Source organism: Pseudogymnoascus verrucosus (genome assembly GCF_001662655.1).
Source record: "Pseudogymnoascus verrucosus strain UAMH 10579 unplaced genomic scaffold scaffold_2, whole genome shotgun sequence".
In the NCBI taxonomy this organism is placed as follows: Eukaryota; Fungi; Ascomycota; class Leotiomycetes; order Thelebolales; family Thelebolaceae; genus Pseudogymnoascus; species Pseudogymnoascus verrucosus.
Genome location: NW_017263653.1, coordinates 464,794 through 488,076, shown reverse-complemented (window position 1 = coordinate 488,076; position 23,283 = coordinate 464,794). Strand labels below are relative to the sequence as shown.

The 23,283-nt window shown below is 50.5% G+C and overlaps 7 protein-coding genes across 7 annotated transcripts in view; 4 read left to right on the top strand and 3 right to left on the bottom strand.

Annotated features, from left to right (window-relative positions):
- VE01_00817 (uncharacterized protein) overlaps window positions 1-1,768 on the bottom strand; it is a gene marked incomplete at its 3' end in the record, with an annotated part of 2,029 nt that extends 261 nt beyond the window's left edge. Inside the window, exons 1-3 of the mRNA XM_018270345.2 lie at window positions 1,438-1,768; window positions 812-1,353; window positions 229-765 (exon numbers count right to left, since the gene is read on the bottom strand). Of these exons, the coding sequence (XP_018134863.2) occupies window positions 229-765; window positions 812-1,353; window positions 1,438-1,525 (1,167 nt within the window). The 5' untranslated portion in view covers window positions 1,526-1,768. The remainder of the gene's footprint in view (window positions 1-228; window positions 766-811; window positions 1,354-1,437) is intronic.
- A 308-nt stretch (window positions 1,769-2,076) lies between these two features.
- VE01_00816 (uncharacterized protein) lies at window positions 2,077-3,255 on the bottom strand. Its single transcript, XM_018270344.2, has one exon. The coding sequence runs from the start codon at window positions 3,199-3,201 to the stop codon at window positions 2,416-2,418; it is 786 nt and encodes a 261-aa protein (XP_018134862.2). The 5' UTR covers window positions 3,202-3,255; the 3' UTR covers window positions 2,077-2,415.
- A 2,872-nt stretch (window positions 3,256-6,127) lies between these two features.
- Window positions 6,128-14,224, top strand: AGS1 (Cell wall alpha-1,3-glucan synthase ags1). The gene is made up of 5 exons (XM_018270343.2): window positions 6,128-6,893; window positions 6,956-7,272; window positions 7,332-7,902; window positions 7,950-13,058; window positions 13,116-14,224. Exons 1-5 carry the CDS (start codon window positions 6,404-6,406, stop codon window positions 14,045-14,047), a joined length of 7,419 nt encoding a protein of 2,472 aa, XP_018134865.1. The 5' UTR covers window positions 6,128-6,403; the 3' UTR covers window positions 14,048-14,224.
- A 297-nt stretch (window positions 14,225-14,521) lies between these two features.
- On the top strand, window positions 14,522-16,432 carry VE01_00814 (uncharacterized protein). Its single transcript, XM_018270342.2, has 6 exons — window positions 14,522-15,091; window positions 15,143-15,360; window positions 15,434-15,487; window positions 15,533-15,800; window positions 15,862-16,094; window positions 16,146-16,432. The coding sequence occupies exons 1-6, from the start codon at window positions 14,609-14,611 to the stop codon at window positions 16,201-16,203; spliced, it is 1,314 nt and encodes a 437-aa protein (XP_018134864.1). The 5' UTR covers window positions 14,522-14,608; the 3' UTR covers window positions 16,204-16,432.
- Window positions 16,433-16,978: 546 nt separating this feature from the next.
- Window positions 16,979-17,445, top strand: VE01_00813 (uncharacterized protein). Its single transcript, XM_059463304.1, has one exon. It carries the CDS (start codon window positions 17,116-17,118, stop codon window positions 17,422-17,424), a length of 309 nt encoding a protein of 102 aa, XP_059320092.1. The 5' UTR covers window positions 16,979-17,115; the 3' UTR covers window positions 17,425-17,445.
- Window positions 17,446-17,482: 37 nt separating this feature from the next.
- VE01_00812 (uncharacterized protein) lies at window positions 17,483-20,302 on the bottom strand. The gene is made up of 3 exons (XM_018270340.2): window positions 19,950-20,302; window positions 19,561-19,893; window positions 17,483-19,507 (listed from the first exon to the last, which is right to left on the bottom strand). Exons 2-3 carry the CDS (start codon window positions 19,884-19,886, stop codon window positions 17,674-17,676), a joined length of 2,160 nt encoding a protein of 719 aa, XP_018134866.1. The 5' UTR covers window positions 19,887-19,893; window positions 19,950-20,302; the 3' UTR covers window positions 17,483-17,673.
- A 6-nt stretch (window positions 20,303-20,308) lies between these two features.
- Window positions 20,309-23,247, top strand: ATG15 (Putative lipase atg15). Its single transcript, XM_018270339.2, has 2 exons — window positions 20,309-20,876; window positions 20,952-23,247. The coding sequence occupies exons 1-2, from the start codon at window positions 20,664-20,666 to the stop codon at window positions 22,917-22,919; spliced, it is 2,181 nt and encodes a 726-aa protein (XP_018134869.1). The 5' UTR covers window positions 20,309-20,663; the 3' UTR covers window positions 22,920-23,247.
- The last annotated feature ends 36 nt before the right edge of the window (window positions 23,248-23,283 follow it).

The window sequence follows — 23,283 nt, the reverse complement described above, 5'->3', positions numbered from 1 at the left end:
CACTTCTTCCCCTTCTCTCTCTTCTCTCACTTCTCTCACTTCTCTCACTTCTTCCCCTTTTCTCTCTTCTCTCACTTCCTCCCCTTTTTCCACTTCTTTCCCTTTTCTCACTTCTTCCTCTTTTCTCACTTGTCCCTCTTCTTTCCCTCCCCCTTCATTTTCCTCAGTCTCCTCTCCAGTCTCTTTTGTCTCTTCTCTCACTTCTCCCCCTTCTCCCACTTCTCTCACTTGCCCCTCTTCTCCCCCTCCCCCTTCATTTTCCTCAGTCTCTTCTCTAGTCTCTGCTGTCGGTTCTCTAGTCTCCGCTGTCCGTTCTCTAGCCTCTGCTGTCGGTTCTCTAGTCTCTGCTGCCGCTTCTCTCCGTAGTTGCATCGACACTTCTTCATCAGTCGAAACAGCATCCGCATTCTCATCCATGACGTTTCCAGAGTTGGCCTGTAAAACGGACGGGTTGTCTAGGGAAGCCTCGGGACGTCTCTCGTCTGTTTCAAATTCTTGTTCCTCAATGGTGATCCCATAAAGCTCCTGAATCTCAACCCCCAATCTTTTATCGACGTATTCTACCAGATCGCCGCGGTAGGGGTTCCAACCAAGCTTGCGCAAACGAGTCCCCAGGAGCCTAGCATTTGTCCCCCAGTATGTCGAGCCTCCGGCGTATATTGCATTGACCTCGTTATCGGTCAACTTCTTGACAATAGATGGTTCATCGATAAAAAATCGTTGCTGGACCCGATCACCTATGCCTCGTGCAAATAGGCCCCAGCACTTGATCATTAGCAGACAATAAAGCCAGATTGGGAAGTATACGTACAAGTTCCTCCGTTTCAACAATATAATACCCTTTAGAATCCCAGTCTCCGGGCCCCACGCCTATTGGGCCGAGTGCTTTCTCGACTAAGAGCAAATATGCCTTAGCCAGATTGTCGATATCAACCAAACTCCAAAAGTTTCGCCCGTTTCCCACCTCGAATGCGCTTTTATGCAGTATGATAGCCCTCATCAAGTCTGTCAACTTTCCTCCGCGTTTGCGGATTGGCCCCCGGCCAAAGCCATATACTGCTGGAGTGCACACTATGGCAGACCTCACGGGCCTGTGGTTCTCGGTGTTCTGTGCTGCCGCATTCATGATCATTATTTCCGAACCTCTCGCGTTTTTTGACAGTTTTGCCTTGATTGCATTCAAATCGGCAACGTCATCGCCCAACCTGTCGTCGCACTCCCCCGGTGGAAAGTCTCGGTCGATCAGCGTCGATATGTTAGACGTGTGTATGAGATACCCGCAATCTTTCTCTTTGCTACTTCTTATGCCTTCGATTATTGACAACAAGCCTTCCTCGTGGTCCGTAGCCATCTCTATAGCACCGCACCAATTAGCCTTTGATCATTAATCCATCAGTTGGTGTTTTGAGGGAGAACTCTGGGGAGAAGAGTACACACGTAGAACCATTTTTGCTTTTGAACACTCCTCAATCAAGACGTCTCGGTCATCAAGAGACCCTCTCACTATCCGAACATTTGGAAACATTGCCCGAATACTGGATACATGATTTTCGTTTCGTACAAGAGCAGTTATGTTGACTTCGGGATGAGACGAGATAAGATAATTAGCAACGGTCCCACCAATATACCCCGTAATGCCAGTTCTGTGCTGTATCAGTGACCTGTAGTGATGTATATTGCTTTAGGGTATCTTGGAGCCCTACATGAAGATCGTAATAGGCTCTCCAGACTCTGGTGTAAGTCTCGGGGGCTGTATCTTCACACTACGACCAATGGGTGGAAGGCGTTTATTTCCATCAGTTTTATCTCGAGGGGGCATCATGGTGAGTGCGGATGCCATTTTTTGGACTATTTTGTTGTCGTCTCAGTGATTTTTTTTTTGAAAGGCAAGAATCTCCCAGCCTGTTGATGTATCATTTCAGTTTGTTGTTTGTAAAAGGAGAGAAGGCTGTCAGTGACACATCTTTGGACTCTTTCCTCTTGCAGGCTCCTTGAAGGCTCTTTCCAAAATTATCACGTACATTACACAGTGGAAAGAGCGTTCCAGCTTTGGAAAGGTGCCAGACACGAACGTAACTTCCAAAACAAAGTTTAGCTATCATAATACATAATTATTGTACTGTACAATGTTGCCGTGGTTGCAATCATCCTGCCATAAAATATATCGGTACAGTTCAAACATTGATGTCCCGTATGTGCGTTCCTGGCGTCCAGCTTACGGTAGGACGTCGAGCCTCCATCGGCAATAATGTCTCCATCAATATTTTTTATATATCGCCAACTTCTGGGGTCAGTACACAAACAGGACACCGGCATAGATATGTACCATATATTGGGAGGCTCTGCGGATGTTTGCGAACACATGCGGCAACATAAAATGTTGTTAAGCCCACAGTGACAAGAGTTGCGATGACGTCAAATCCTCGCCTCCAGGAGCTCCGAGACGGTGACAATTTGATATCCTCTCCGCCGCATTTCAGGAAGCACCTTTCGGAGCATAGGCACAGTCCAGCTTCGCCTATCGTGACAAATAATAATCCCACCCGGTCGTAGCATGCTCAGAATATGTCTCGCATTAATCCTCCAGGATGAGATCTGAGGATCGTGAGGGTAAATGCTGCCCAGGACCAGCCTGTAACCCAACCCTCCCAGGGTCTCACGCATCCGCTCGCTGAAAAATCCAGAGCCAGGCCGGAAATACTTTGGAGGGGTGTCAACGCTGGCAGCTGTATATGCCTCGAGAACCATCTCCTCAACAGCCTTGATCTCAGCGACTAGCGTTTGGTCGCTCAGCGCGCGAGAGGGCTCATCGTGCATCGCGTGGTTGCCCAGCTCGTTTCCATTGCGCACCAAATCTCTCAGCCTCTCTTCACGCCCTTCTACCTGCGAGCCTATGACAAAGAACGTTGCCCTCGCGTCGTTTTCCTTGAGGATCTCCATAATTTCCGCCGTGTGCTTTGAAGGCGCATCATCGATCGTAAGCGCGATCATTTTGGATGATGTCGGGACACGCCAAAGAACATCGGGCCAGCGGTACTGGAAATACCGTATTAAGACGTTCGGTGGCTTATATATGATGTATAAGGGGGTGACCAGGATGCATATGACCGAGATGAGGATGATCATTGTCAACATCCGCGAGCGCCGTGCTCGTCTACGTAGCTTAGATGGCCATCGGCAGAGCATACAAATGCGAGGCATAGGCAATTCGCAGTTGTAGGTTATATTGTTGACAGAGCATGTGTATAGCAAAAGAGGTCGTTGCAAGTGGATCGCGATAGTTGCCAAATGCGGACAACAATCTGTATGTCACGTGCTTGGTCTTGGCAATGTAAATTATATTTGTCCCGTGCAAGTTATCACCTCACCAAGAGAAGTGCTATGGAGAAGTGATTTGGTCTCGCAAATATCCTCTGGGCATAATATCGTTATATTGGCATGTAAACAATAGCTGTGAGTGAGCAAAATAACAAAGTGCTGAAAAGAGTAGATATTAAATTGGCGAAATTATAAAATGTAGAGCATATTTAACTGCGTTCCAGTAGATGAAGCTTCAATCTCCACGTGAAAAGATGAATTCTATCTATTAAACCATTTATTAATCCAGAAAGGTCATTATTTGAGAGAATCAGCCATGTTTATTTCATCATTATCCCATTATCATAATATACGAGAGTGACTAAGCGGCCTGGAGTGTCATCGTTCCTTCCACAACTGAAGATTATGTGTCCCTTCCATACTAAGCCGTCATGAGTAAGACATCATGCTTATGCGTGCCTTCCATACTAATCCGTTAAGAGTAAGATACCATAGTTCCTTCCACGATGTAAAAATATGCACGTCATCTATACTAAGCAGCCAGAGCCTCTTACCTTAACAAGGCACCAAGACTGCCATTCTCACCCTATTGCTGTACACACAGCTTTTACTTCTTCAATATTATGTCACAGACAATATTCTCAAGTATGTGATCACCTACGACAGGGTGTTATGCCCAGAATTCCCATAAATCTCGAGATACATGGCACAGACTGAAAAATGAACCTTTGTGGAGCGAGGAAGAAATGGAGAGAAGAGAAACTACACTGCTATATGCTCTCCTTGCTAGCGTGCGCTTTTGATTCTTACTGCCGAAAGGCGCCAGGTACTGCATATCTCAAGGCAGCCAGAATATATTTAGGAACGGGGAGCTAGCTATCTCCAAAGACCGAATTCGACGACACAATACTTATGTCAGGTGACACGCAGGGGACCCTGAAGCCTTTGTCAACTGGAAAAAAGTACACAGCATCAATTTTTTTGATTATATGAACAGACAAGAGTAGACTCCAGAAGATTTCGTTATCTTTGCGAGGAACCGGAGTCAAGGTCAAACCTGAGGGGCATCAGCACACCTCATATACTTCGCCTGAAATGCCAAGAAATGAATCTGACAACCTGAGAATATTTGGACTCTATCTAGCTTCCCCTCCAGGGTTTACCTGGATGTATAAAGTGTCTGACCGCCAAGAACACTACTGTGTCGCGCTTTCACGTGATATGTTTTGAGTTGTCTGTGGGGTTGGTCTCCAGATGGTAGCGTGGGGTTGGGCACGTCCGCATTGGCCCGGCTGGGTGATCCGCGAGAACATCAACGGCACGGCCAACTTACGTATGACAAATGCTGAGGATATCGCATCAGCTTACACACGATGCCACACCAATAATACACCAACTGGAGAGAGGCGGTCAAAGGCGTGATGTGGAGCTGTGGCGTGGTGATGGAATGTAATAATATCTCCAGAGCCTCCTCCGCGGATCGTCAACTCTCAGGAACAATATTCTCCTGTATCTATTTCTATTCTTGTCCTCTGTGGCACCGGTGGCTTGGCCGAGGAGGCTGAGATCATGATGACCGTCCGATAAATCCTCAGGTTTTTTTTGGACGGCTAGTGTTTCTGATGGACCCAGGCGCGTACAGGGGTCCAATCCTTCGACGGAAAAAGGAAATTCGAGGGCCACATCGGCAAATTTGTCAACGCAGGGGTTGATAGGCGACATCTCCTCCACAACGTGGAGCCTAAGGAGCGCGTAATTTGCGCTACGGCAATTCTGGCACCACCAAGACTTGACTCGCGCCACGCTAGACTCGGAGTGTGGCTGATGAGTGAGCAGGTAGACCCTAACTGGCGGGTCTGGCTTGTGCTCAACTAGAGCTATCCCGCTCAGCGAATGAGACGTCGTTATTTGCATAAGCAATGGATGAGAGCTGGACGGTCAGTTTTAAATTGGGCTGTCATCCTGGCAACACCAATATTAGTGTGATCCTCTGGACTGACTGTACCATTTTCGGTAGTTCCGGCTGGAGCAATAGAAGAGTATTCTCAGCGCGATGTGAATTGAGAACTTGCGGCTTTTGTTGATGCGGCGTGGGATATTGTCATCAGAGCTCTAACGCTGAACTCATGCCATGGGGCTGTACTGCGTCTACACGTGGAAAACTGGCGAGTGGAATTCCCCAGATTCGTAACATTTGGTTGGTACTCAATAGTGGTGGGGACAACGCAACAGTGCGTACGGCTGAAGATAGATTGACGTGTGGGTGCATCCTTCCACCCACCCCGGCCAATAAGCGGCATCAATGACCAAGGTGCTCTCAGCCCTGTTTGACCCTTTATCTCGGTTTGGCCATCAAAATTTCCGTCGTGGAGGAGCTGCATAAGTTGTGGGTGAAGTGTGGCGCCATGTCTCGATTTTAAAGAGATTCAGCTTCAGATACGTAAGGATAGGAACCTCTACCATCCTTCGCTTTTGCGAGATGTGGCGTTATCCGGGAGAAACACGGCCTGGCAACATCCGCGCAGAGTCTCCCTGGAAATAGTATGTGCACATAGCCTTGCGAGTGCCAAGGATATACTCACGTAGCCGCGGTATGGGCGGTATGACAAAAGATATGGCTGATGCTCCGATTGAATGCCTAATCGTGACTCCAATGCGTCCGATCCATATTGAGGTCTTTTCCGGAATCTCACTGCCCCCATACTACGTACTGTGCCGTCCTATAGTTAGAGTAGCTTCTGGCCGGTTGGCCAAGGCTGAGATAAGCCGCATCCCAGGCGGTTATGTTAGATCCTATAAAAGTGATGTGCACACCGTGCGCCAGCCCGCCCACTTGGGTAATATTTTGGCGACATCCAAAAATATGTGCTTCCTTCCGCCCCCGATTTAACTTTTGTTTCTTGTCTTGCAGATTTCTTAATCCTCAAAACCACTGCCTTTAGGTTTTGCCTCTGGTCCACGAATACCTGCAGCTCCAACTCGCTGACCACTTTCGCGAGCGAGCTCCTGTGGCTTTGTACTGTAGACCATACCTTTCTTCATTTCCCCAGTTCTGCCTGCAGAGGCGGGATAGGCGTCGCCAGCCATGGCTTCGCTGTTGCGAATTGCGTTATGGGGGTTGTATGCTTTGGGGAGCAATGCGCTCAGATATGAGGCAGAGTATGTTGGATACAATCTGAACGAAGACGACCCCACGCTTGGTGCCGTCAACAACAAATGGGCTGGGCACACATATCACCCATCGCCGACGAACTGGCGATTCCCATTTTACACCTTGTTCCTGGACAAATTCGTCAATGGCGACCCGTCAAACGATAATATCAACGGGACGCTCTTCGAGCACGACTCGATGCAAACGATGTTGCGACACGGCGGAGATATCCAGGGCCTGATCGACAGCTTGGACTATATCGCAGGAATGGGCGTGAAAGGCCTGTATATTGCTGGCACGCCTTGGTTAAATTTCCCCTGGGGCGCAGATTCCTACTCCCCGTTGGACTTCACACTTCTGGACCAGCACTATGGTGACATCGCAAAATACCGAGAGATGGTGGACGAAATCCACAGACGAGGCAGTAAGCAGTCCATGTTGACCCCCATTGCGCGTTGTGGTGGCTAATTTGTGGTGCTTTGATAGTGTACATAATTGTTGATACGACAATGTCCACGATGGGTGACTTGCACGGATTCGAGGGCCATTTAAACGACTCGGCGCCATTCAAGCCAACCGAATATAAAGTCGTACTCCGCGACAAGACCAGGCAATACCACGACTTCCACCCTCAGACCGAAGACAAATACAATGAGACATGCGCATACCCAACATTTTGGGACGACACTGGCCATGAGGTGGGACAAGATGTCCTGAGCCAATTGGGCGGATGCTTCGACTCGGAATTTGACCAGGCGGGAGATATCCCAGGTGTCGGATTTTTCCCGGACTGGCAAAACCAGGTTAGCAAATGCCCTTGTGATCCACAGTAGGAGAAATTGAAGCTAATTAGAGATTATAGCTGGGAAAATATCAATCGGTGCAGGATCGCCTCAGGGAATGGATGCCTTCAGTCCGCGAGAAACTGGAGAACTTCGCTTGCCTGACGATCCAAAAGCTGGATATCGATGGTTATCGCTTCGATAAGGGAACACAAATCACCCTGGATGCGCTCGCAGAAATCAATCTGAGCATCCGAGAATGCGCCCGCGAGGTTGGCAAAGACAACTTTTTCATTGCTGGAGAAATTTCCGGAGGAAACACATTCGGAAGTCTTTATCTGGGCCGTGGACGTACTCCAGAGGCATACGGGAATATCACTCTGGATGAGGCAGTAAAGCTCAACAATGCCTCAAATGCGACTCTTTTCATGCGCGATGAAGACCATGGAGCTTATGATGCTGCGGCCTTTCATTACTCGGTTTATCGATCCCTGACGAGGTTTCTTGGAATGCAAGGCTTTGATGCCAGTTTCTATGATGTCCCAGCAGACTGGGTGGAAACGTGGAACGTGTTGCTGCGCAGTAACGACTTGGTCAACCCAAATACCAACAAACTGGACCCAAGGCACATGTACGGAACAGCAAATCAAGGTAAGCCACCACAATGACCCTCGAGGCACCATAACTTACGTATCTAGATGTTTTCCGCTGGCCTGCAATCCAAGATGGCGTTGAGAAGCAGCTCTTGGGCAGCTTTATCACCACAATCCATATGCCCGGTATCCCCTTAATGTACTATGGAGAAGAGCAAGGACTCTACCTGCTTGATAATACAGCCGACAATTACCTCTTTGGTAGACAAGCTATGTCTGCGTCTGTGGCGTGGCAGGCCCACGGATGTTACAACTTGAGTTCCTCGCAATATTCTCATTTTGGGGATGTTAATGCCCAGAAAGGTTGTGAAGACGATAAGGTTTCGTTGGACCATCGAGACCCCTCACATCCGATCCGCAATATCATTAAAGGCATGCACCAAATGCGACTCAATTACCCAGTTCTTAACGATGGATTGTTCCTTCAGGCACTTTCAAACCAGACCCAGCAAATTCCAATTGGCGAGGAAACAAGAGAAGTAGGTATTTGGAGTGCCTTCCGAAGCGGACTTCCAAAAATCCAGGACCTTAGTACCGCTGGCGGACAGGGCGAACAAGAAGTCTGGCTTTTGTACCACAACGACAATGTGACCGTCAATTACGCATTCAATTGCCTTGTCGACGATCTTGCATTGGTGGCCCCTTTCCCGCCAGGAACGGTTCTCAGGAATTTATTCTACCCATACGACGAGGTTACCCTTCTGAGTGGAAAAGTGGTGCCTGGATTTGGTTCTTTGGATTTTACCGCAGCAGTGGAAGCTAGAGCTGAACCTGTCAATGCTGTTGAAGCCGCCGCCCAAACCGTAGCAGAGACTGTGGCCGAAACTGCAGCCGAAACTGCGACCGATACTGCAGCCAGCGATCTTCCAACTGCCACAAAGGCTAGTACTGCCGAAGACAAATCTTCAACCGAAACTGGCACTGGTAAGAAGGCTTCTACAACCGGGAAAGCCAATATTTCTAGCACCAAGACGACGACAAAGCCTAAAGCAACAACTACTGCACCGCCTCCCAAGTTCACCAGCGGATGCTTAAAGACAGTCTCCCTAAAGCCCTACGAATTTAGGGCTTATGTACCAAAGGCCAAATGGGTTGCACCCAACCCTATGATAACAAGGTTTGTCCCAGGGCACGATGCACGACTGAATGCGACTGTTCCACTTGGCCAGCAAGAAGATATCGAAATCGCGCTATACTTCTCGAACGAAATGAACTGTACTAGTGTGACTGAAGGAATTACAATCACATCCACAACAGAAGATGCTACAACTGCTTCTATACTCGAAGGCTCCATAAAGTGCGCCAATGTGCCCCGTCAGGTTGAACTTGATGTCCCAGGAAATATCCCGAGCATTTGGAAGTTCAGTGCCACACTCACTGGTGTCGGCCATGGTGTACACGCTATCACTGTTAAGGACGTTGCAATGGAAACTGGGACCAAATCAACTGGGTCGACCGATAAGTTCCTTTTCCGTACTGGCGCACAGGACAACCCGATTGCATTCCCACGTTCGGCAAACTACAGCTCTAGTCTGCTACAGCGCCATGACAATGGCACCCTTTTCATTAGTCACAAGGCTGCTGGAGCTAACTCGTGGAGGTATACCTTGGACTGGACGAATTATAGCGAGTGGTTCCTGTACCAGGGCGGGGAAGTTAATATTCCGCCCAAGAACTGGACAGGAACAGCCAAGCAAAAGTGGAAGGGCGAGCATGTAATTGTGGAGTATTATAACAGGGACTCTGGCAGCTCTGATTACGTCCAACATGGTGATCTCGACTCGCCGCCCCGCAGAATCCCAAACCTGTTCGCCCTCGGCTCCTTCAATGGCTTTGGTGCCGATTCTGGTATCCTCAATACCTTCCGTCTGGACAAAGATGGTTGGTGGAAATATGACCTCATCTCTGAGTGGCCAGGACAGCTTCAGCTTAATCAATGGGGTATTAATCCTGATGGGTTACCCGATCAGACCGCTGTCTTCGGCGATATTGACAACGATCAAATCCTCGACCGCACGCCTCCGCCCACTCTCCGGCTTGCATCGTTTGATCTCAAGGATGCACCGGCAATGCCGTATCTGGGATACAGGTTGTCCGTAAATGACGGCACGCTTGCATATACAATTCTGCCAACCGGAAACATGTGGTTCCAGATCGTTGTTTTCGTCGTTAGCACAGTGGCCCCAGTCCTAACTGGCCTCTTCGCTGTTTGGGGATTTATGGGCGCATTTTACTCTGTTAAGTTCAACAAGGTCGGTGTCAGGGTCAAGGGCATGGGAGCTCTGGTCCCTGCATTTATTGGAAAGAGATTCGCTGGTAAGCAGAAGTCAAGGGCACTGATTCCTGGCAGCGCAGCTGCCTCTCGCCTGTCCCTCGTGCCTGGCGCAGCTGGTGCCGCTGGTGCAGCTGCAGACAGAAGAACCATCCTTATTGCTACTATGGAGTACGATATTGAAGATTGGGCTATCAAGATCAAGATTGGTGGTCTTGGTGTCATGGCGCAACTTATGGGAAAGAATCTTGGCCATCAGGACCTGATTTGGGTTGTTCCTTGTGTCGGTGGAGTCGAATACCCCGAAGCTGAACGTGCTGAGCCTATGTCTGTGACTATTCTTGGTTCCACCTATGAGGTCGAAGTCCAATACCACATTCTGCGCAACATTACATACGTCCTATTGGATGCTCCCGTCTTCAGGAAGCAGACAAAGACTGATCCCTACCCGGCTCGAATGGATGATCTCGAATCCGCCGTCTACTACTCCACCTGGAATCAGTGTATTGCCCTTGCAATTGCACGTTTCCCCATTGATCTGTACCATATCAACGATTATCACGGAGCTGCGGCGCCTCTTTACATGCTTCCAGATCGCACTATTCCAGTTTGCTTGTCTCTCCACAATGCCGAATTTCAAGGTCTATGGCCACTGCGAAATGCCAAGGAATTCAACGAGGTCTGTTCAGTCTTCAACCTCCCCTCCGAGATCGTGGAAAGATACGTCCAATTCGGAGACGTCTTCAATCTGCTCCACGCTGGAGCCTCGTATATCCGCCTTCATCAGAAGGGCTTTGGGGCCGTCGGTGTCAGTGCCAAATATGGTGCCCGTTCTCACGCTCGCTACCCCATTTTCTGGGGTCTGAAGAAGATTGGGCAACTCCCCAACCCTGATCCTACGGATCTTGGTGAGTGGTCTGGTAAACAGGACGATAGCAAGGTTGTAATTGATGAGGCCTTCGAATCTGCTCGCCCTGGACTCAAGGGTCAGGCTCAGGAATGGGCTGGCTTAAACCAAGACCCGGATGCCGAACTGTTCGTCTTTGTTGGTCGCTGGAGTATGCAAAAGGGTATTGATTTGATTGCCGATGTCTTCCCCGCCGTTTTGGAGAGCAACCCCAAGGTACAGCTCCTCACTGTTGGTCCGGTCATCGATCTTTACGGTAAATTCGCTGCTCTCAAGTTGGATGTCATGATGAAGAAATACCCTGGTCGTGTGTACTCGAAGCCCGAGTTCACTGCTCTCCCACCCTTCATTTTCAGTGGTGCCGAGTTTGCTCTTATCCCATCCCGTGATGAGCCGTTCGGTTTGGTCGCTGTCGAGTTCGGTCGCAAGGGTGCTCTTGGTGTTGGAGCTCGCGTTGGTGGTCTCGGTCAAATGCCCGGCTGGTGGTTCACTGTCGAGTCGACTACTACCGCTCACATGCTTAGCCAGTTCAAGGGATCGATCAAGGAAGCTTTGGCATCCAAGCTCGAAACCCGCCGAAAGATGCGAGCTAGATCTGCCAAGCAACGATTCCCCGTCGCCGCCTGGGTTGAACAATTAGAGAACCTTCAGTCGAGTGCGATTAATACCCACGTTAAGGAAGTCGAAAGAGGTGGCCCTAGGAGCGGCTTGAGTCTGCCATTACCGGGACGTCGCTCCCGCGGAAACAGTGGCACATATTCTCGACCGGTCAGCGGCATGTACTCTCGATCGGCGAGCATGGACGCGACGCCAGCAGGCGGAAACTCCCCTCCTTTGCACCCTGTCTACTTCAACCCGGATAACTCCATACCCAGCACTGCCACCACTTCACAAATTACCTTAAATCAGTCAGACTTTGACCGCCGCCGCAGTCCTCTCGACCTGGGCGACGACGACAACGACCTCGGAGACGGACGTGACCGTGACAGCCTTATCTCAGACCCTTCTAAGCCCGTTTCTTTGTTGTCTCGCGATATTCCGACCCCCCCTGAGGCTGAGGATGGGCCGTCAAGAGACGAGGGAGATGGTCTACTCGGTAACCAAGCTCGAACTAGGGATGGCCTGGGCATTCACTATCAATCTCGCTCCCGCCCTGTCTCTATGCTAAGCTTGAACACTGTGGTGGGAGACAAAAAGGACTTCCTTCTTCAGAAGGTCGACCCCGATTTCACTGACAGCAAGGGCGAATACTACAAGGCTTTCGAGGGCAAACTTGCCGACCTTTCAGCTGGTAACTCTGAAGATGCACTTTGCATTGAAGACTACCTCGTAAAGTCAGAGCGAGAGTGGTATAGCGATTTCAAAAATGCTAAGCTGGGACGCTCAAGCGACCGCTCCCGCTCAGGATCCCGCTCCCGTTCTCGATCTAGATCTAGAAATCGGTCGGACAGCGGGTCATCTGTCCTGACCAAGAAGAACCGCGCAAGCCCCACCCCTGTTCTATACGATGGAGAGCACGAAGCCTACAACATGGGTGATGATGATGACGAGTGGCTACTTGGACAGGACTACAAGCCTCCCACTGGTGTCAGATACTTGATGCAGCGCCGTATCGGCGACTGGCCCGTCTACAGTTTCGTCCTTGCCTTCGGTCAGATCATGGCTGCCAACTCGTATCAAGTTACCCTGCTCTCTGGAACAGCCAGTTCAGCCAGCATTATCTACGCTACTGGAGCTATCTACATCGTCTTTTCGGTAATTTGGTGGATTTTGTTCCGCAAAGCCGCATCTGTCTATGTTCTCTCCATTCCTTTCATCTTCTACGGATCTGCATTCTTCTTGCTCGGCCTTGTACCAGTCGCCAATAGCTCTAAAGTTGCTCAAACTTGGCTAGAGAATATTGCAACTGGATTGTATGCTGCCGCGTCGCCCTCAGGTTCAATTTTCTTCGCTCTGAACTTCGGTGACGAAGGAGGTACGTTGACTTATTATCCCATTCCTTTCACAACTCGAAACTAACTTACATGTCTAGGTTCTCCTATCAAATCCTGGGTTTTCCGTGCCTGTGTCATCCAAGGCACCCAGCAAATCTACGTCGTTGCTCTCTGGGCATGGGGTAACTACCAAAACAACATTTTGGGCACCGGTGCCGCCCTCTCCGATAGCATGATTACAACCACCAGCCTCAAATTCACTGGCATCATGATCCCTATTGCTTGCCTCATCTGGGGTATCGGCGCACTCTGCTACTTCGGACTACCATCTTACTACCGACAAGCTCCGGGCCATGTACCTTCATTCTACAAGGCCATCATGCGCCGTAACATCGTTATCTGGTTTTTTATTGTCATCATCATTCAAAATTACTTCCTTTCCGCCTCCACAGGTCGCAACTGGCAATACCTCTGGAGCAGCAACGCGGCGAAGATCTACCAGATCGCCCTCCTCGCCGTTTTCTTCTTCATAATCGTGTGGGCCCTCCTTCTCCTCCTCTTCGCCAAGCTCTCTCAAGGCCACTCCTGGATTCTCCCTCTCTTCGCAATCGGTCTCATCGCACCCCGCTGGGCTCAGATCCTCTGGGCCACCTCCAACATCGGCATCCTCCTTCCTTGGACCGGATCGCCGCTCGCATCCGCACTTGTTTCACGCTCGCTGTGGCTGTGGCTCGGTGTCCTCGACGCCTTCCAGGGTGTAGGGTTCGGTATGATCCTCCTCCAGACTCTGACGAGGTTGCACATCGCGTACACGCTTGTTGGAGCGCAGATCTTTGGGTCCGTGGCAACAATGGTTGCGAGGGCTACATCGCCAAACAGGGAAGGGCAGGGCGATTTATTCCCCGACTTCTCGGTTGGACCGTTGCCGGGCTTGAGCAAGCCATGGTTCTGGGTCGGGCTGATCTTCCAGCTTATTATTACTCTTGGATTTTTGAGGTTCTTCAGGAAAGAGCAGTTGTCTAAGCCATAAAATGGCTATGTGAGAAGGTGAATATCGCGACTTGAGGCGATATGTGTGTGTAAGTTGATATTGAGCATGTATAGGCGTTTTGGAATGGATCCTGCTTGGGACTGGAGGCATATATCGTTATTTAAGCGTCACATATTGTTATCTAGCGTAAAGTTATTATTTGGCGTATAGTTATTGGGCGCATTTTGAAATATAGATGCATGTTTTGTTAATCTATCGTTGTCTCTGTGTACTCATATTTTTCGTGCCTTCGCTCCAAGATGTTGTGCAGAATTCCACGTTGTCACATTCCCAGCGCTTTTACTGGCCAGACTATTTAACCGGCCCGCAGCCTTGTTTATGTGGAAACCACACATGCATACCCCTGATCAACCGACCCTTAGAGGACCCGGACCTGGCCCAGTAAAATATGTTCGATCGGCTGCGATACCTCAATCTAGAAGGTCCAACACGCCAAGGAACATGGGTGTCAAACAATCATAGCGTCGAGACCGTCAACGTATTTCCTCCCTCCCATTCCCTATCTTCGCCCTCATCAACAACAACACCACAGCACCAACGATGCCGTTCTTCTGGCAGAAGAGCGCCGGCGCGGTCCGCCACGCGAGCGACGATATGCTGGCCGTCGACGAGAAGCTAGTCGGGGAACCCATTCACAAGCTACGCCTCACCGACGAAGAGGAAGAAGAGGCACATATTATCCACAACCTCGTCGAACTCCACCTTATCGATCCTGGTGAAGAAGAGTGCTTCCTGCGTAGGAAAGAGCGCGAGGCTGGATTATGCCTCGATGAGCGCAATGAGGGAAGGGTAGCCGCAGCCCCGGAGGGCTGGACTGTGTTGAGCCTACTTGTCCGCGAGCCTGCTGGCAGTTTGTGGACTTTGTTGCTCCATTTTGTTGCCGTCTTACTTGCGGTTACGGGGAGACGGTTCTTGTACCAGACGAAGGAGCTGTTGAAGGCGAATAAACTTGGTGGAGACCAATGGGCGGGCTATGAATACAAACGCTTCTGGTCGAACGGAGCCGCAGATGTACTCCCTCTGGTAAGGAGCCTATAATCATGGACAATGGCGCAGCTCTGACATTCTGAATAGCTCGTAGTCCCGATAGTATGGCTTGTCATGCAATTCAGCGTTCGCGTATGCCGACGCAGCATCGTGCCAATGCTCAGCAGCATCTACGAAATCACCATGATCGTGCTGCTCATATACTTCCCAACCGTCTCGATCGCTATGGATGGATACAAGTGGCAAGAGGTTCTGGACACCTTTGGGAGCCATGATCAACTTGAACAGCGTATAAACACATTGAGGTGAGCTACTGCCCCTCCTCGACAAACCACTACCCCCCATCTATTCTATACAGTCGCTAACAAAAGGCTATAGTGAGTTAGCACGACAATACAAACTCGCCGGCCTACTCTGTGTCTACCCTATTGCGTAAGCCATCTCCCCCCTCTGTATCGTCATCACTGACCCCTCCAGTGCCATCTACCTTGTCATAATAACCACCCGCATTCTCACCGCCATCGCCACCCTCGCCCGTGGCACCGCTTCCCCAGGCACCGTCTTGTACTGGTTGCACCGCCGCGGCCACACCGCAGCCTCAGGCTTGTACCTCATTACCGCTATAATGTCCGCCGTCGGTGCTTCGATGAACATCTGGAACGGGATGTGGTACAGCTGGCACAGTGAAATGGAGCACATCACTGCTACATGGAGCGCCTCTGGGTTCCCACTCCAAACCGTATTCGTGCGTTCCCCTACCCCGTCTTGAAATATACAATACGAGCATTTATCTAACCCCCATTTAGCTCGCTGCACAAGTCCTCGCATTCCTTGGCCTGTGTGTCTGCGCTGTTGCGGGTGACGCCCCCACAGGGAAGGCGTGCCGCCGCTTCAGCTCAACGATGGCGGTTGTCCTCGCCTACTCGGTGTTTACGTGCACGATGGGTATCATTGCGATGGATGAGGAGAATAACAAGTGGGCTGCTCAGACGACGAAGCCAAGGCATATGGTGGCTGTGTTGATGGCGGCAATAACTTTGTAAGTCTCGGTTGCTCCCTACCTCTGGGAGTTAGACTAACAAATCCGCAGTTTGATCCATACTTTTATCGCGCTTTGTCCTGCTCTTACCCACCAGGCTGCGTATTAAAATATGGCTGTGAATGATGATTGGGGGTTTTTTGGGGGGGGGGGAATATAGAAAGGGAGTTTGTTGTTAGCCTGCGCATCTTTGCGTATTTAGATTTCATTTTATTTTACATGTGCGCCACTGTATAGCATAATATTCCACATGCGTGTCTATATAACAGGCTCTGCCTTTGGAATGTATGATAATATCATTAAATCATGCAGTTTCCAACATGAAATACCGAATCCCGCCAGCCCCTTGGCCCCAGACAGTGACAAACAGCCCAAATGACATTGGCCTTCAAATCGTCGCATACCTACAAGTATCTCATGGTCAACATACCACCCATATGCCATTATTTGTTTGATGGGTTTGCTCGTAGTCGTACAACGGGCGTCGGCTGGCCATGTTTTAGTTCAGCTCAGTATAAACGTGTGGAATGGCTCAACATAGATCTGCCTGACCAACCAACGCTTCCACGATCTGTTATAACAAAGACCAAAAACGGCCCTTCTTTTATCAGATGAGTCAACTCTGTATACATTGAACTCTTGCCCAATAATCGTGGTATACCAATAGGAATTATGCGCCAGAACAGGCCCAGCTTCGTTACATTGGATTAGTCGTACGAAGTAATACAGGCCCACGACTGCAGGTTAGGAGTGCTTTTGTTTAGGGGGGCTAGAGTAGGTCTTAAAGCTATAGATCAAAGGGTTAGGGGGAGTGACAATCTGAAATTACTATAAACATAAGGTCAAGGGCCTCTGATGTTAGTTAGCCGTCATAAACTGCAACGCTTAAACTCTCTACATTTAACGCCAGTTATAAACTTCAACAATCATACTCCGACATCACGTTTCTCCTCAAGCTCTCATATTTAACGCCGTTTACAACTCTCAACCATTGCACTCCTACACCACCCTCCCATTTAAGATGCAGGTCTCTCTGTATTCTATTACAGTTGGGCTCTGTCTTTTCCACACTGTCCTTGGTGGTAGTGTGACATTAGTGGGCCCAGGAGGCACAGCTGGAGATGTCATGACATGCGTCAACGACAACTACGACGACAAGCAACTTCCTGATATACTTCAATACGGCGGCGGCCTACAGTACGCAAGGATTGGAAACAATTTTGTCTCTGCTGATTTTCAATTCAGCTGTGGCAATGAGAAATTTGATGACTTTCAGATACAATGCCGCGCGTTTGGCGGTGCAGGAACGTGCAAGCCTGCCCTGTCATAGATATGAAAGAAAGAAGGCGAGAGCATCAGGGAGTTGAACAGTGGTAGCTACATTGGTCATAATATCAAACCATGATATAGATATTCTAAAGATTCTACACACACGCTTTTTGTGACAATATTTATACGCTTCGAATCATAGGAAATACATCTAAGCCCATCCCATAGCACCAATGCCACCATGAACACCTAGCTGAAATGCAAAATAACAACAGAAAATATGCACGAAAATAACATCTCCCCCATCCCCTCACAGCGCACCCAACTCCTTCAGCGACCCCGCCAACCTCCGATAATCCCTCAACAACTCCACAACCTCATTGAGCCTCAACTCCCCCGGATCCCTAACCTCCATAAACCGCTGAATCGGCGGGTCAACTTTCACCCCCGCCTTTCCCGGGGGCAGCACCGCAGCCAAGTCAGGAAACGCAGTCGTCAGCTCCTCCACGGCGCCATCCATCTCCTCCTTCCCCGCCGCAGGAGGCGCCGCACGCCCGAACCCGCGCATCATCCCGATCCCGCCTGCAAATTTGCTCATGGGGTTGAACGTGTTGCTCAGCATACGGATCCCATCCGCGACCTGCAGAGACGGCGCCGTGACGCCTGGTGTAGCGCGCTTAGTGCTCGCAGAGCTACTAGCGCTGTCAATGCTGCGGTCGCGGGGCGGGCGGCCGGCTATGAGGTGGATGGCTTTGTCGTCTGATTTTGGTGCTGGCGGAGCCATGGAGTTTAGCGAGGCTGAGGCGGCGTCTACATCATCATCGTCGGGCTGATTAGGCTCGACGAGTTTCCTCGCTTCATCGAGGGTTTTGGGAACGACGACTTCGTGCTTGGCTTCTTGGCGCTCCTTGAGCTTGCCAAGGAGGAAGTTGTAGCTCTCGCCTAGACTGTTGCCGATGGTCTTGATGCCCTGGTCAGCGGTATTGAGAACCGCGTCCTGAGCTGCTGCACCGAGGGCCTGCGCGGGGTGGAATAGCTCGCTCAATCGGCGGTTTGTTGGTGGAGGGCGTAGGATAGATGGGGAAAGATCTGACTTGCGTACGGTGCCTGATCGGGAGTCCGTGCTGGGTGGGCTGATGACCGCAGGACTTAGAGAAGGGGTGCTCACGCCCTGAGCTGGCGTGCTCGCAGAGATAGGATGAGGCGATTCGAAACGAGGGGTCGTTGGACGGCTTGACGACTTGGGAGGTCCTGAAGGAGCCTCGTCAGCTCGGAGTTGGGTCAAATCGACAGTCTCGAGGAAGGTGATGGCGGCTTCAAGATTGGTAAGGCAGTAGGCAGCTTCTCCATCAATTTTAGACTCGCAGCGGAAGCGCTGGATGAAGTATAGGTTGCTGATAACGTTTAAATCTTCTGTTGGGGAGGTGATCAAGGTATAAATCAGCATTGGCATTATTTCGTCTGCCGAGGAGGAAGGATGGAAGTGCGAGAGTGTTTCGACTATGCATTTGTGTGCAGCCTTAAGATGTTGTAGCTTTCCCAATGGCGACGTGTCGGAATTCATCAAAAGAAGCTCTTGCCTGGCCCCTTCGAGCCAGGATTTCACTTCCTCCTCCTTGGAGGCGTCATTTGAACTGGTTTCTTCGCCCAGGTCAATGCCAAGGTCTGTCAGTCCAATACCCACAACGGCCAGCGCTGCTGTCTTCGAACGTAGCTTCTCATCCTGCGCTTCGTCTTGCGTGCTCCGGTGCCGCCATATCTTGGTATATACCTTGTCACATACTCTCCGCTCAACAGCCTCTTCCAAGGCCAACCGCTTGTGCTCCAGCACCTTCCTCGCCTTCTTCTTCTCCGCAATTTCCTCCACTGTCAGAAGTTGTTGTTCGGAGTCTTGGGATTCTAACGCTTTCGGCCGATCCTTGGTGCCGATTGATACCGCCCTCGCTCTTATCCTGCTGGCAGCAGATGATTTGGAAGATATTGAAGCAGACGGTGAGGCCCGTCGATTCTGACGAGAACTGAGTATTGATATGTGCGTGTTTATATGGGTGGCAGCTAGGACGTAGAAGTCCTGCAACAGCATGGATAGCCTGTCGACTGTCGGGGGAGTTGCGTGGACTTTCGCGGATAGGGAATCGACGAAGCTATTTTGGGTCAGTATAGTATACGCACCCTTGACTGTTATGTGTAGACTTACGTATCCGTTAAGCTAATGAGCTCAACTGGAAGTGCATCGAAATCTGACGGAAGCTCTGAAGTATCTAATTCACCACTCTTGTCGCTCCCCTTCCTTGCCCGATCGATTGTGCTAGGGGTCGAATCGGATTCGGATGGTTGATTGGCAATTTCAGCATCGTTTTCATAATTGACATTTGGGCTGGAGCCATCGGATGTACTGGCTCTGGTCCGTCGTGAGGAGTCCTTGGGGTCGGAGTCGATTCGAGGAAATGAGTTATAGGCTTGGAGGGGTCGTCGGCGTGGTTCATCGCCATTGTTGGGCGTCTTCGATACCTTCGGTGCCATTGTAGGTCTGTGTATAAATCTTGTTAGAAGAGCGTCCTGGAGAGTAGAGTTGGGATAGCTTGCATAGTTGTACGTGCTACCTGGGGAGGTGCTTGGGGTCTTCGTCGTACACGTAGGGATGTCAGAGACCAGGGAGCCGCGAAACGAGCGTGTGTGAAAAGAAACGTAACAGCTTAATGCTTTATAGCAGTTCTAGCATGAGACAGGGTGATTCCATGCCTTTGAATCTTCGTAAAATGGCAGCGGTGTTGATTTCTGAGAGGTGTCTCCAGGGATGTGACAGAGTAGCTATGGAAATTACGGCCTTGATCGTCAGTCTTATCTTATCCGCGAGCAGTTGATAAGACAACGATGAAGGTTATTTATTTATGAGGTTCATAGATCTGTTATATGCTGTATACTATTTATTTTATTTGGATTCACAAATGTTAATATATACTGACAATACCGTGCCTTTATTGCCCTCATAATACACTCTGCGTACGTGGTCGTCACAGGTGGCAGCCATGGGTCACGTGCTGGACGCGTAGTTGAGTGCTATCGGGACCAGCAGCCAATCAAATTGCGTCCCACCATACGTCACACACGGCTCTGGTCAGCCACCCAGGCAGGTACCCCATCGATTCGCCTCAACCTATCGATGCCGTCGGCATTCAGCCCTCAACCTTCACCACTTTACAACACATCAACACGTCTTTTGAAGGCCTGAAAGAACTACAGACGTAGCAGACGGGGTTCTGCTGCGACTTTGAGGCCTTATAGTCCCTATATTATACCATGATTCCAGACGGCAACCTCTCTTTCAGATGCCGCTCGGCGGGCAGAGTCACAGCTGGACTGTTGTTATCGTTCCTAGCATTGCACACTCCGGTTTCAGCCCGACAAGACAACGGAGCCCAAATACACCTAGGAGGGCAGGAGCTCCCAGCTATTCCGCCGTCATTCCCAGGTCAGCCAGGTGACGAGCCTCAGGGTGGTGCTGAACGATTCGTAAGTCGACTCTTATCGTGGATGCCTGTTGTAGTTATAGAGAGTGCAGTGGGCTAACAGGATTCGTGTGTCTAGTCTCTTCGGCATCTATTCCATCATGGCGGGAGCAGATACCCGACGTTGCATAGGCGGCAGGATGTCCTCAACCCGGAAGCACAGTTATATACCACCTCCGAGGACGGCCGGCCGCAAGAGTTGCCTCCACTTATGATCCGAAGCGTGCCGCTGAAGATGCAACGGCTAGCGGATCGAAGGCCATCAGTGATCGACCCAATGATAGCAGCAGCACGAGATCATGGAGAGGTCGTATCACTATCGGCATCTGCCTGGACGGTGGATGAGATCGAGGGGCCGGATATTTCAGATAAGGCAACAGTAGTCAGCATGGCAGAGATGGCAGCAGCGGCATATGTCCTGGAACCCAATCTGAGAGGCTGGGAGAACATTAGCCACTTCCACAATTCAACGGATTTTGGTTGGGAAGGAGACGGACTCCGGGGACATATATGGGCAAATGACAAGAACTCGACGATTATCATCAGCTTGAAGGGCACAAGCATGGCTGTCTTCGATGGACAAGAGACAACGAAGGATGACAAGGAGAATGACAACCTCTTTTTCAGTTGCTGCTGTGGGCAACAGGGACAGTTGACATGGCGAAAAGTTTGCGACTGCGCAACATCCACATACTCCTGCAACAACACCTGCGTCGTCAAAAACCTGCGCCAAGAGAACAGGTACTACCAAGCAGCTCGAGAGTTGTACTCAAACGTTACTGCATTATACCCTACGTCCAACGTCTGGGTCAGCGGCCATTCCCTTGGAGGTGCCGTGAGCAGTTTGCTTGGAATGACCTATGGGTTACCAACTGTTACCTTTGAGTCTCCTCCGGACAACCTTGCAGCCAAGCGCCTTGGACTACCCCTACCACCATCCATGGGTGGTGATGAGCTACGAAGACGCGGATATACCGGGACCTACCACATAGGCCACACCGCCGACCCCGTCTTCCTTGGGACCTGTAATGGGGTGACATCACTCTGCTCGTTCGCTGGGTACGCCATGGAAACTGCCTGTCATTCTGGTCAAGAGTGCGCCTACGACGTCGTCGGAGATCTTGGCTGGCGCGTTTCCCTCTCCTCTCACTCGATACGCTCCGTCATTGACACAGTATTGGTCAAATATGACACCGGACCGAAATGCGTCACCACACCCGAGTGTGTTGACTGCCCGCTATGGAAGTTCTACGAGAGCAACAGCTCCGAGACAACCACAACCACGAAATCGAAGCCAACGTCCACAAGGACGCGTACGAGAACGGAGACATGCAAGACACCTGGATGGTGGGGATGTCTTGATGAAACCACAACGGCAACTGGAACGGCCACGAGCAAAACCACATCTACCGCGACAACAACAACGTGCAAGACTCCCGGCTGGTTCGGATGCAATGACAGGACAACAACAACCACCCCAGCCACCCCCTCCAAAACGGCCGTTCCAACCCCAACTCCTACGTCCTCCACCACAACCACTAGCACGGTTTCAACAACATGCACATCCCCTGGCTTCTTTGGTGGCTGCAACGACCCGACCGACCCCGTTACCACCTCTCCTCCTACCTCCTCGACAACTTGCACATCCCCCGGCTTCTTCGGAGGCTGCAACGACTCCACCGAGCCCGTCATCACCTCTCCACCCTCAACAACCTGCACCTCCCCCGGTTACTTCGGCGGCTGCAACGACCCCTCTCCCACCGGACCCCCACCCACAACCACCTGCGCCACTCCCGGCTGGTGGGGTTGCCGCGACCCTACCTCGCCTCCTCCCCTCACATCCCCTCCCTCCGTCCCAACCGCCATGCCAAACCCTACGGGTCCAACCACAACGATAAAATGCCACACCTACAAATGGTTCGGTTTTGTCTGCGCGGATCCGAAGCCGACATCCCCTGCGGCTCCGACGCCAAAGGAGCGGTGTAAGAAGAGGGCCTGGTTCGGGTTTGGGACGTGTAAGGAGTGGGAGAGGGTTCAGGAGTTGTAGGTGACGGGTGCGGGATTTATGAGGAAGGATGAATGATTTATACCACGATTATTTAGTTTGCTGGGAGGAGTTGATTTTTTTTTGGGCTGTTTGTCTGCTGTGGGTGTGGCATTTTGGCGACTGGTTGGTTTTGTTTGAAGGGAAGGGTGAGGGCTGGCTTGGTGGTGTTTGGGGGAAGGAAATGAGATGAGGGTGCATGGGAGAATGTTAAATGTTATACACATATAGATGACCAGATCATGTATGCAACTGAGAACACTTGCTACTAGACATATGAAGTTCTCTGTATTCCGTCCCAATGAACGTGACGGTGACATGAAATATCGAGCCCATCGAAAGAGGGTTTCCCCTTCAATCGGATGAA

Bases quoted from the DNA above. Each gene is read 5' to 3' on its own strand.
- ATG15 (XM_018270339.2), top strand. From the start codon at position 20,664: ATGATTCCAGACGGCAACCTCTCTTTCAGATGCCGCTCGGCGGGCAGA. The intron at 20,877-20,951 runs GTAAGTCGACTC...TCGTGTGTCTAG, and splicing joins AGGGTGGTGCTGAACGATTC to TCTCTTCGGCATCTATTCCA.
- AGS1 (XM_018270343.2), top strand. From the start codon at position 6,404: ATGGCTTCGCTGTTGCGAATTGCGTTATGGGGGTTGTATGCTTTGGGG. The intron at 7,273-7,331 runs GTTAGCAAATGC...TAGAGATTATAG, and splicing joins TCCCGGACTGGCAAAACCAG to CTGGGAAAATATCAATCGGT. The intron at 13,059-13,115 runs GTACGTTGACTT...TTACATGTCTAG, and splicing joins GAACTTCGGTGACGAAGGAG to GTTCTCCTATCAAATCCTGG.
- VE01_00816 (XM_018270344.2), bottom strand. From the start codon at position 3,201: ATGCCTCGCATTTGTATGCTCTGCCGATGGCCATCTAAGCTACGTAGA.
- VE01_00814 (XM_018270342.2), top strand. From the start codon at position 14,609: ATGCCGTTCTTCTGGCAGAAGAGCGCCGGCGCGGTCCGCCACGCGAGC. The intron at 15,361-15,433 runs GTGAGCTACTGC...AAAAGGCTATAG, and splicing joins CAGCGTATAAACACATTGAG to TGAGTTAGCACGACAATACA. The intron at 16,095-16,145 runs GTAAGTCTCGGT...ACAAATCCGCAG, and splicing joins TTGATGGCGGCAATAACTTT to TTTGATCCATACTTTTATCG.
- VE01_00812 (XM_018270340.2), bottom strand. From the start codon at position 19,886: ATGGCACCGAAGGTATCGAAGACGCCCAACAATGGCGATGAACCACGC. The intron at 19,508-19,560 runs GTAAGTCTACAC...GACCCAAAATAG, and splicing joins CTCATTAGCTTAACGGATAC to CTTCGTCGATTCCCTATCCG.
- VE01_00813 (XM_059463304.1), top strand. From the start codon at position 17,116: ATGCAGGTCTCTCTGTATTCTATTACAGTTGGGCTCTGTCTTTTCCAC.